Below are 12,551 nucleotides of genomic sequence, written 5' to 3'. Positions count from 1 at the left end.
TTTAGTCTATGTTTTAATTACATTGTTGCTGAGGCCACAATACTATTAATGATGTACTAGACACTGAGGATCTGTGTACACAATGGCTGCACCCATGAGACATTGGACAATGAACAATCTTAACTTAATAGATGCTTGTGTCAATCACAGCATATAGAAAATATTCACACTTATTCATTTCCCATCAGAATCCAGAATGGTCAGCAGCTGGCTAGTTTTGAGTTTATAGTCCAATTTGGGTTTATATTCTAATTCCTAAACTGGATTTATTGTTTAGTGTCAAGCTGATTTTGGGTTATTTGTGTTTATAGTCTAATTCTTAAACCGGATGCCCGTTTCCTTCAGTTTGAACTTTACCCTTCACAACGTGGTGCTAAACAGTTATGGAGAAGTCTGGTGCCTGTACAATTCAGTGTGGTGGGGGATTTGGATACCAACCGGAAAGCATAAGCATGCCTATTCTGAAGTTTGAGTGTAAAATATCTTCAACATCGACATTTTTGCTTCAGCCAAGTAATCCAGTGTATCACTTTACAGGCCAAGCTTAATCTCCCCTAACATCTTCCCCAAATATATTTGATAATCTCAGAAAGCCAAAGTCAAAAGAACCAATGTGGCATTTTCTAATTTTCTGTAGTAACAGACTCAGAAGGTCTTCTGAGGTCAGTAAATTAGCATGAAAGATAAAGTAACTATTTACATGCTTAATTGGATTACACTTGAAACCACTGAAAATTATTTTACATCAGTTTACAGCTATCTGTTAGGGAACATTTTCATCCCATCTTCCTAAATTAGATTCCAAGTCAAGTACCACACGTGAAAGATCAGCTAGCTACCTAATGCACCAGCTAGTACACATTACAGCTTTAAACCGTACAAATGTAAATATACATATCAAAAGTTATTTTAATTGGAAAACTACTTTATTTCTATTTTCAGAAGCCGGGTTGGTCTTTATCATTTACCCAGAGGCTATCGCCACTCTTCCTGGTTCATCGGTTTGGTCAGTCATTTTTTTCATCATGCTACTGACGTTGGGACTTGACAGTGCAGTGAGTGCATTCAATGTTATATTTTGGTGGTCAATGGAACAAATAGATCGTGGGCGCGATTCTGTGGGTCCATTAGTCGCAGGCGCAAATCCCATAATTGCTGCAAACTCTCACTAGAGGCCAAAAATGGGATTTGTACTGTCGAGATTTCCCATTTCGATGTTCCTGGGCCCTCCCTGCTGACACAATCAGGTTCACGCCCAGGAAAGGCGAGAACTTGATTTGAATTAATTTGAATCACTTTCAATATCATTAGCGAGGTTATAGTCACTTTATCAGACTTCTTTGAATTTTTCTGCCCACGAGCGTGATGTCACACGGGCACAATTCACTGCTCCTTTTTTTTAAATGGGAATCAGGCACCAAGACCTCCGAGAGGGGAGTAGGAGGTGAGCATCACTGTCTTCACCAAGGGTGTACAAGAGAACAATGTCCACAGGCCAGCCGTAGAGGGGAGCAGGTGCAAGGGTGTTGGGCGGGATGGAGTGGTGTTGGGGGTGATGGAGTGAGATGGTCGGGGTCCACATACAGGATGGGGGTCGCGGCTGGTGTATATTGTCCTGAAGTCTTCAGTCTGTCTGTTTTTGAAAGTGTTCACAGTCCTGAATGAATCAGGAACCTGTCTGTGTTATTAAATGTTCACAGTCATGAATCAGACTCCTCCCCTTATGGTCAGGAGGTGAAAATGAGTGTTTAGTTTACAGTTGTTAATGGCATGGGGATATGGGGCATCCTAGGGTTTGGGGCTCATGAGGTTGGAGGAAGGGTACGATGAGACTGAAGGAGGCCTGCCTAACTGGCTGGTTGGATGAGACCCCAAATCCAAAAGCAGGATAGTAAACAAAATTGGGAGGGTGGGGTCCCGGTCGGGCCGGATGGCGTGCACTTAGAGATTATGCAGTCGTTGCCCAGGAGTCTAAAATACAAAGGCATGGCAGCAATGAGATCTCGGGATGACACAGCCTGATTATGATGGGTGCCTATTAATATTAATTAACATGACTAATTGTGCCCTTTAACATTCCAGAGACTAAAGCTCGTCAAACTAATTGACCATCAAGAGTTAGCCCTTAACAATGTCAGCTGCCCACAGTCGCAAATTCAAGGAGAGGGGCGCTGACACATTTTTCAAAGATTATAGTGTGGGTGCATGGGTCAAGAGGGAACGTGTGCGCAAGATAACCGGAACTGTGACAGGCCTCATTCATACCATGAACCAGTTCAGATACTCACTCCTGGGTGGAACCAATAAGGATGAGTTGGGTTTTCATTTGGTGACTCACTTGTTATAAGTGAATAAGAGCAGATCGGGAGACAGAAGGAGCTTTGGGGAGTTATGTTGGAGGCCACAGGATATTCCATGCTTTGCTCAATTGATGCAGTGATGAATCTCAGCAAGCAATGATGGAGACAATACCTCTGGAGTAGCAGCAAATAAAAAGTGATGTGCAAAGAAATTAAATGAAAATCGCTTATTGTCACAAGTAGGCTTCAAATGAAGTTACTGTGAAAAGCCCCTAGTCGCCACATTCCGGCGCATGTTCAGGGAGGCTGTTACAGGAAAGAGATTGGAAGCGATTCCAAAGAGATTGGAAGTCTGACTCAAGTCTGAGTGGCATGATGTCACAGGCCTTTGCAATTATGTCTTTGTCTATGGCTAGAGTAGCCACCTGTCATGTGTGATAATCCAATGAGTGCAAGCAGGCCCTCACTAATTCCATGGAAATAGGATTCATGGAACTCCAGCCTTAGCCTATCAGGACCCTATTGGTCTGCAGCAAAGTGCTCTCCAGCTCTTTGCTAGCAGGAACCTGCAGTTTGGGCCATGAGGAGGAAGATGTTGAAAAGGACACAGAAATTGATCCTTCAATTCTCATTCGTTACATAGAGGATATCGGCCTAGAGCAGTCAGAGCAAGGATCTGCGGAGCCTGTCTCCTCCGCTACTGAAACCACAGGCACCAAGTAGAAAGGGAAGAAATGGAAGACTATTTGTAGTCGCACATTTGTTAATGGTAGATAGTTAATCCTTATGTCATTCAAAAAGTAAATAGAAACATTATTTATTTTCATCACTTTCCTGTCCTGTCCATTTTAGGTTGTTGCTTAGCACATGAACTTTTCACTTGTGATGAATGGTAAGACAAGAATTGACACCAAGCAATGAATGGTTGACAAAGGGAGGCTTGTTTGTTGCATGACTGTGTTACGTTGGGTGAAGATGTGAGGGTGAACAGGGAATGTGCCTTTTGCCTGTGGCTGTCAGATAGGTGGACTGGTGGAATCTAAATGGATGTGGCAATACTGAGGACATCCCAGGCATCGAGGGCAGCAATGTACATGGCTGCAGAAACCTTGGCTGCATCACGTTCTGCTTCCTACTGTTTTCTTGGGAAGAGGCTGACTGCCTAAATCCTCCCTCTGATCCAAACCTCACTGCTGGGAAATGTGAGACTCTGGCTGTTCCAGACTGAATGGCACCTCCAAACGTGTCTAGGCACCTGAAGCACATCTTTAGCATGTCGATGGTTTGATACATCAGTCTTATGAGGTTCATTGCATCACTCCTGGGTTCATTAATTGTGTTCCTCATGGGTGCCATCAGCCATGTTTTAAATGGGTATCCTGTGCCACAAAGCAGCCAGTCATTGTGTCCACTTCCAGGTGCAAAGTGATCGGGGAAGGTGGATTGCTGCAGGACGAAAGCATCATAGTAGCAGCACGGGCATCGTCGTTGTTAAAGTTGGTATGATTGTCTTCCCTAGCAAACCGGTCATTGACCACCTGTATTCTGCATTTGTGTGCTGGTGATTGCAAGTTCCTGCAAATGTCTCCAGCAGTGCCCAGGAAATGCCAGGGGCAAAGAAGTTGAGTGTAGTTGTGACTTTAAGGAATTTCCAGCAGGTTTACCTGGCACCTGATCTTGTTCCAGCTGGCTACAGACAACATTTGATATCAGACTCTGAGACTCTATGTTCGACGATGCTTATCTTTTTCCCAGACACACTATGTTGTGGGTATGGCCCTCATGTCAGCTTCAACTCTTTGATTCTGCCCTTCCTTCTGGAGGGCAGCAGCAGCCTGTTCCTCACGGACTTGCTGCTCATGTTGCTGATGCACCTGGTGATGCTTTGGTCACCAAGGCCTCAGCTAAGGTCCAAAATAAAATTACATAAACAGGGCCAATGTTGATTTAACAGATAAGAACTGCAACGTGGAGATTAGACATACAAACCTCCAAAGATGGGAAAGTAATTTCTCAGCACAGGCACCATGAATAAAGCTACAATCCGGCAAGAAATCAGCTGTAAGGTTTCTGTGCTTATTGGAATATTTTGATGTCATGCTTTCAGCTCCTTCAGTTTCCACCTATGAATGCTACTTATTTTATCGACAAATCCCTTGATGTGTGGGGAACCCGTAAAGCCACAGTTAAATTCCAAAAGCTATGTTAATATTGCGGTAGTGGAGCGATTAACATACTGAAATTGGCAACCTGCCTTTCCAAAGGGAGTTGTTCGCAAACAGTATGCAGTTAAATGCAAAAGTTGGGAAGCTGGATCGCGCTCCCTGATGTACTGTCAATTCCGGTGCTATTAAAACTCAACCCCAACCCACTCACTCCCAAATCCACACACCCCTGCAAATTAAAATTCATCCTACATGCCTCAAAAAGGGTGCTTCAATCATCTGGTTGAGAGAACATACCCTGTTACTTGCCCTATTCACACAGGTGGCAGATCCTCTGTAGAGGACATCATGCTACTTTAGTTAGATTGCAGAAAATTATGGTGGAGAAGCCCACAAAGTGTAAATGCAAGGGCCACCCAGTGGAAATCGTTAATCACTGACCACAGAATACAGGCCATATTTTGGAAAGAGAGCTGCCTAAGTGTATGTTAGCAATCCTCCCACCTCCATCCGTATTTAGAGCCTGTTCTTCATCTACGGGTTGGTTGTGTCACACATCCTCGGGACAAGCACATAGATCCATTTCTCCCTCTTTGAAGTTCTATCCATTGGATCGGAAAAGTTGCTCTGCACAAATGCCTGCATAACAAAAATGAATCATTTTTAAATTCAGTGTTATTTTATTCCTTTTTCTTGAAGACGATACTTTTTTTATATAAATTTAGAGAACCCAATAATTTTTTCCAATTAAGGGGCAATTTAGCGTGGCCAATTCACCTAACCTGCATATCTTTGGGTTGTGGGGGCGAAACCCACGGAGACATGGGGAGAATGTGCAAACTCCACACGGACAGTGACTCAGGGCCGGGATTTGAACCCGGGTCCTCAGCGCCGTAGGCAGCAATGCTAACCACTGTGCCACCGTGCTGCCCGCTTGAAGACGATACTTGACGATTTAAACTAGGTTGCTTCAGGCTGTTTGGTTCAACCTGCAGACAGTTTTTGTTGTGGTTTAGTATTCCATTTTCCAATTGCCCAAGCATTCTGTGAAACCCTGGCCGGAATTCTCTGGCTGTTCACTGGTGGCGGGATTCTCTGGTTCTGTCGGCAGCGCACCCCTGCCTGCAGATTTCCTAATGGTGTGGGATGGCTTCAATCAGAATTCCCATCGACAGTGGCAGGAGTAGAGAATCCCGTCAGCAGCATTTGGTGCACCGCTGAGAAATGTGCGGTTGGGTCTCGCATGTTCCTTTGATCCTATGAACTGTTTGATTGGATAGAGTTGGACAATAGAAATACTCGCTGGTTAAGCCCCCTACAGCTTCTGTCCATTGGAACATAGGAGCATAGGACTTGAGAGCAGAGGAAGGCTCCACCATTCAATGAAATCTAATTCTGGTCACAGCTCCACTTTCCTATCTGCCCACTAACTTTTGACTCCCTTGTCCATCATTGGGTTAAACAAAGGAAGAAATGACAAGGCAGAAATGCAGATTAATGGCTTCAGAAAAAACTAACAAAGTATTTGATTGTCTTCCTTCACCTTTCTTTTCCTTTGGTTTCTGTCTGGTTTGCAACTTGGGTGGTAAACATACAGCCTATTGCTTAGAGAAAATTGATTCTGAAAGTGGGCTGGGAAAAATGAAGGTCATTAAAGAGATCAGCTGTGTATTTGTCAAATTGATACATTTTGAAGAGGATCTAGGTCAGCGTTTTTCAAACTTTGTTTCCGGGGACCCATTTTTACCAACCTGCCAACCTTCCAGGCCCACGCCGGCCGACCTTCGCAACCCACACCAGCCAACCTTTGCGGCTCACGCGGCCGACCTTTGCGACACACGCGGCTGACATTCATGACCCAACATTAATCCCCAACCAACATGACTGAAAGAAATGATTTGGCCATTGTTTGTGGGAGTATGTGTGCACATATTGACTGCTGCATTTCCTACATTACAGCAGTGACTCCACATCAAAAGTACTTCCTCAGTTGTAAAGCACTTTGGGAACATCCTGAGGTCACGAAAGGTGCTACATAAATGCAAATTGGAACAATCCCAGGATGAGCTCCCAGTGCCAGGAAGGACCACTCTATCTATCAGGACTCTGTTGAAATTCGGGGCCTCAGCGGGGGTCGCCCTGCCGCGGCCGCACTTAATCCTGTTTTCTGCACTGAGGAGCTCCACTCGCCGGAACTCCTCCATGCAGGAAGACATCGGGGAGGGAGGGGTGGGGGTGAGGGGGTGAGCTGGCGTGACCCCGCTTTGCAGTCAGCAGGAGCCGGGGCTGCACCTCATCAACGACAGAGACAGGAAGAGACCCTTCATTGGTCACTCAATCAGCTCAATTGAGCTTTTGTTAGGTAGCTTGGTGGCGGGAAAATTTCCGATAAGCCTCCACCACCCCACTCCCACAAATGTGCATCCTTCACGTCTCCCTATATCACTATACGGGCCACCTTGCCTCCCAGCCCATCTCCAGATGCCTGATAAAATCCAGCATGATGAGTTTGCTTCCCACAATCAATTAGAAGTTCTTGTCTTGCCAGTTCAATAAGCTTTCAGGAAAAACCTACCCAACAAGCAGTTACAAGGCATAATCACCCTAAAAGCATATCAAAGTGTTTTGTTATGAGAGTACATGTTAGGAACATGATTCTGCACGTGCGCACCAATGGGCGGGCACGCATGCGCAGTGCGCCTGCATTTTTGGATGGTCGCGGCCGTCATTTTGAAGGCCGTTTGCAGCCGGCATTGTTGAAAGCCGGTTGCTGCGGCTGTTGTGCGCAAATTTGCGCAATCGGGAGCGTCGAAACGGACAGCTCCGCGCCCCTCTCGACACCCGATCACGACACCTGCGACCCCGACTTTGAAAATGCCTGATTGAGATGACAGCCATAAATACATTTTGGACTGCATCAATTTTACAAGTAAATAAATAGTACATATAATAATCATTAGTGGTGGTGGAAAATGTATATGTTTTCTCACTATTTGTTCTTGTGCTTACAGATGGGTGGCATGGAATCAGTCATTACAGGGCTGATTGATGAATTCAAAGTTCTGCGGAACCACAGAGAGATCTTTACACTCTTCATCATTGCAGTTACCTTTCTGGTGTCTCTCTTCTGCGTAACTAGTGTAAGTCACTTTTAATTCGAGTTATTTTCAAATTTGAGGATTTACTGGAGCTCTTCTGATGGTAAACATACAGCTTAGAGAAAATTGAGTCTGAAAGTATTGGAAGAATGGACAGATTGGTTGTGGTCCTAAGCTTTACCTGATGAGCATGATCGGTGTCATCCTTGGCTCAATATTGGAATCTCTTTTATATTTGATAGTGTTGTTCATACCATCGTATATTCTGCGATCACCTCTCTTGGAATGTTTTTGTTTCTAGGGCGGTATCTATGTGTTTACTTTACTTGACAAGTTTGCAGCAGAGACATCCATTTTGTTCGGAGTGCTTATTGAAACCATTGGAGTCTCCTGGTTTTACGGTAAGTTACCATTGATTTGGATAACAAGCTTTTTATTTAGATAAAAGCAAATTACTGCAAATGCTGGAATCTGAAACAAAACAGAAAATACTGGACAATCTCAACAGGTCTGACAGCGTCAATGGAGAGAGAAGGGAGCTAACAGTTCGAGTCTGGGTGATGAGTTATCCAGACTCGAAATGTTAGCAAGCTTTTTATTTAACCTATTCAGCAGAAATTTGTGTGAATTAGTATCATTTTTGTTTGATAACATTAGTGTTACAATATAGGGCAGTTATGGTTTATTGACAGCTGCCTGCCATTCTTTGTTAAATAGGAGTCTGATAATACATTGACTAGGCTAAAGGTCAATCAGCAGTCAATATAGCGGAACATCAAATCACATGTGAAGTTCTACATAAAAAAACATTGAGAAAAATGCCTCTTTTTCTGCAGTCTTTTCACTGACACCCAGTTAGAAGTCCTTGTATCATTGGGCTATTACAGCTGTGGTTGCTGAACAAGCCAGATAGTTTAAAAGTAGTTCAACAAGTAGGTTAAGCAGCATATGATGGCCAATTGCAGAATTTATGGATTCCTTCAGCTATAGACAGACAGATTATCACTGTGTGCAATTTGGGCAGGGAATGATTTGATGGCTTGGATGGATTCCTTCTGTACTTGTTGATACCTTTATTTGAATGAGCTGTCTGCCTCTTAGAGACTGACAGTACCAGGCACAGTTAAAAAGGAGATGCCACCTGGTGAAGCTATAACACAAGACCATGTGCAGGATAAGCAGCAGGAGGCACAACTAAGCAATCGCAGATCAAGTGGGTCAGAACTAAAATCTGCAGTCCTGCTCCATCCATGAATGGTGGCAGACAATAAAACAACTAATAAGAGGAGCAGGTGCCATAAATATCCCCAACCTCAATATTGATGAAGCCTAGCATGTGAGTGCAAAAGACGAACTGGAGCATTTTCAACCTTCTTCAGCTAGAAAATATTAATCCATCGTGAGCTTCTCCTCAGGTCCCTACGATCACAGAAACCAACATTTAGCCAATTTGATTCATCCCTTGTGCCATCAAGAATTAGCTGGAACGCAAACCTGTCTGTCTGTCTCCCTTTCATCACTCCCAGTGTTCTGAGATATCTCGTGATGCAGTGATGGTCAGAGGAGGTCCACCAATGCCACCACTCCAGCTTGGGAGGTGGTGGCTTTGGTGGTCAATGCAAACATAGCGCAGAAGAGGTCTGCAGTCCACTGCAGGAAAAGGATGAATGATCTCATTCGTCCTGACAAGGTAAGACAACCATCTCATCAGCTTCAGCTCTCAGATTCACAAGCCCATCAGAACTTAGCAAGATGAGACTCCATAGAGATCTCACACATTGCCAGCTGAAAGGATATCACCATTCACACTGCATTGCATTTCCATCTGGCCTCGTGCCCTGAAGTCATGGCATCCTCATCCCATCCGCTGCTCCACTCACCATGCACACAAGGCAACATTATCACCTGCCTTGATATGTGTCCTTCTCACAATCTCTCCATTTGTCTTCACGCATGACAAGCTCGCACACATTAGGAGGGAGAGATCCCAGAGTGGGGGTGGAGCATCTGGAATTAAGGCCCTCACTCGAGATGGCGGCCACAGACACGGGCTGGAGGGCCACTTTCTGTGCCTAAATCGCTATGAATCAGTGAAGAGCGTGCCATCGCACTGGTCGGAGAGGAGAGGGATCGTGCATGTGGTGATGGCAAGATGGGCAGTACCAACCCGACTGAGGACCCTTCACCAGCTCATGTGAGTCCATTCTGCTATCTTCCAGTCTCCTGCCATGCTTAGGTCATCTTGGCTCTCTTTCAAAGAAATGTCTGGAAATGTCTGCGGACATCATCCAGTAAGACCCTCATCTCCAGACCTGAAGACACTTGGAGGTAGAAAAGGAAGAAGAGAGCAGCATTGAGACCCATCACAGTGCAGAGGCACACACTTCACCAAGACTTCGTTCTTGAGCAGTCTCGCGGTCACAATCTGGTGAACACAACACACCTTCTGGTTCTCAGCAGGTGGAGGCAGGGACATCTGAGGTTGCTGGTGCTCGAAGGACTGCTAGAGGCTATGATTCTGCTGAGTCCAAGTCTGATTACAAGCCTCTGGACTCAATTCTAACTCAGTTTGTGGAACTTCAGCGATAGTCAAGTAAATGCCACGAAGGATTGTCAGCTGCTTTGCACAGATTGCAACAATTGATGTGGAATCCATCTGTGTTCAGACTGAAGTGGAAGCACCGGTATGTCAATACTGGTAGGATGGCGGCTGCCATGGACACCTTGGTCCAGGACAAAGCTTCTTCACTGTTACAGGAGCAGCATTCTATCGCCATTGATCGCATCCATCAGTGGCTATAAAGGGAGTGGCAGGGCAACTCAGTCTCATTCTAGCTTCCCCTTCCCCGAAAGGTGTCAGCCATGGGCCCTCAGCCACCCATACAAAGGAGGACCATTAGCTGGACACCCCAAAACTATCCACCCAGGTAATTAAAGGAGACTCCAGCCGATCCTAATCCCTGCTTCCTGTCACCCCGTCAGCTCCAATTCCACAGCCTGAGGAGGGTGAACCTGCTCCTCAGCAGGAGACCCAATGTAGGCCACGGCCATCCAATTCTCGGCCCGCCAGAAGATACTCGTAAGATCCATAGAATCCCTACAGTGCAGAAGGAGGCTATCTGGCCCATCGCGTCTGCACCGACCATCTGAAAGAGCTCTCTACCTAGGCCCACTCCCCTGCCCTCGCCCAACTTTGGATCCTAAGCAACAATCTAGCCAGGCCAATCACCTAACCTGCACATCTTTGGACTGTGAGAGGAAACTGGAGCACCCGGAGGAAACCCGTGCAGACACTGGAAGAACATGCAAACTCCACACAGTCACCCAAGGCGGGAATCTAACCGGAGTTCCGGACACTGTGAGGCAGCAGTGCTAACCACTGTGCCGGTCAACAAAGTTATAGAACAGTACAGCACAGAACAGTACAGCACAGAACAGGCCCTTCGGCCCTCGATGTTGTGCCGAGCCATGATCACCCTACTCAAACCCACGTATCCACCCTATACCCCCAACAACCCCCCCCCTTAACCTTACTTTTTAGGACACTACGGGCAATTTAGCATGGCCAATCCACCTAACCCGCACATCTTTGGACTGTGGGAGGAAACCGGAGCACCCGGAGGAAACCCACGCACACACGGGGAGGACGTGCAGACTCCGCACAGACAGCGACCCAGCCGGGAATCGAACCTGGGACCCTGGAGCTGTGAAGCATTTATGCTAACCACCATGCTACCGTGCTGCCCTGAAATATCATAGGTAACAGGGTGTAAGAGCCAGCAGGTTGCCTTTGCCTCTGCTGTGGATGTCAGGAATGCATCAAGACATGGAGGTGAGGTTAGGAAAATTATAAAGGAGCACAATGGTGGCATGGGTGTTAAACACGTATATTTTGTGTCAATGTTGTTATAATACCACCCATTTCAAAACTTGTGTGCATGTCTCCTCTTTGTGATCAGCTGTGTGTTGTCCATTCAGTTTGCCACATTGGGCCTAAGTTGCATTTGCAGATGATAAATCCATTTCCTCAGGTTGAAGTTGTCAGCTTCCACACCACCACAGTGTGAGTGCATACTCCCGTCATTTCCAACATCACTGATGCCTCGTCCTTAATGCCAAGTCTGTTTGTGCCAAGGTGTATTCGCATGATGGGCTGCTTGATGTATTCTTCATTCTTGTCTGTTTAAGCCTCATCTGCATTATTGTACGGTGAAAGTCATGTGTCCATTGAGACATGTGAGATGGGTCATAGATCATCACACCCCGGGGTGGATTCTCCGTTTCAGTGGCTAAGTGCCGGCTGAAACAGAGAATTTGCGACCGTTTTATGACGCCAAAATCGGCACCGAACCCTCACCGATTCTGGGACCGGTGAAGGGCTAGAAGTGGCGCTGGGTGAAACTCCCAGCTCCCGTGCCGAAAACAGCCGGAGGATGGCTGGGTCCCTGGCCGCACATGTCCACGCCGATGACTGCAGTGGTCGCGTCATACAACATGGCGCCAGACATGTGCAGACCCGACCCGCCCCGCCAAATGCGACCCCCCTGGCCACCCCCACCAGTACCCCAGCCCTCGCGGAAGCCACCCGGCCAGCGGCATGGATCCCGACCGAGAGTGGCGGTGCTGGACACAGTGGTGTGGTCAGGAACTCGGGGGCTGAGCATCATTGCTGGGCCTGCCGATGACACGCCAATGACGTTACAACAGCATGCGGCCCGCGACGCGATGATGCCATTTTGGAGGGGGCGGAGACTTGAAAACCGGCGTCAAACCGGCACCGCCCCCGTTTTGGGTGTCGGAGGGATTCTCCACCCGATCGCCAATTATAATATCGGCGTCGGGCAATGGAGAATCCTGCCCCATATTTATTTCCTGTCATCTGGCAGGAGTTCCTGTCTATGAAACCGTACTCATACCCTTGCATGTATTTGACTCTCGCAGTGCTCAATTGATAAGCTCAACGACAATGTGAGCACCTTTCCACATTT

General features: G+C 46.5%; 1 protein-coding gene across 2 annotated transcripts in view; it reads left to right on the top strand.

Moving 5' to 3' along the window:
* The window catches only part of slc6a3 (solute carrier family 6 member 3), a 104,410-nt gene that overhangs the window by 61,943 nt on the left and 29,916 nt on the right, over positions 1-12,551 (top strand). For both annotated transcript variants that reach the window (XM_038797176.1, XM_038797175.1), the window contains 3 exons: positions 943-1,055; positions 7,477-7,605; positions 7,865-7,964. In XM_038797176.1, coding sequence (XP_038653104.1) covers positions 943-1,055; positions 7,477-7,605; positions 7,865-7,964 — 342 coding nt within the window. The remainder of the gene's footprint in view (positions 1-942; positions 1,056-7,476; positions 7,606-7,864; positions 7,965-12,551) is intronic.

Source organism: Scyliorhinus canicula, chromosome 5 (assembly GCF_902713615.1).
Source record: "Scyliorhinus canicula chromosome 5, sScyCan1.1, whole genome shotgun sequence".
In the NCBI taxonomy this organism is placed as follows: domain Eukaryota; kingdom Metazoa; phylum Chordata; class Chondrichthyes; order Carcharhiniformes; family Scyliorhinidae; genus Scyliorhinus; species Scyliorhinus canicula.
This window is presented reverse-complemented; position numbering and strand designations above follow the sequence as displayed.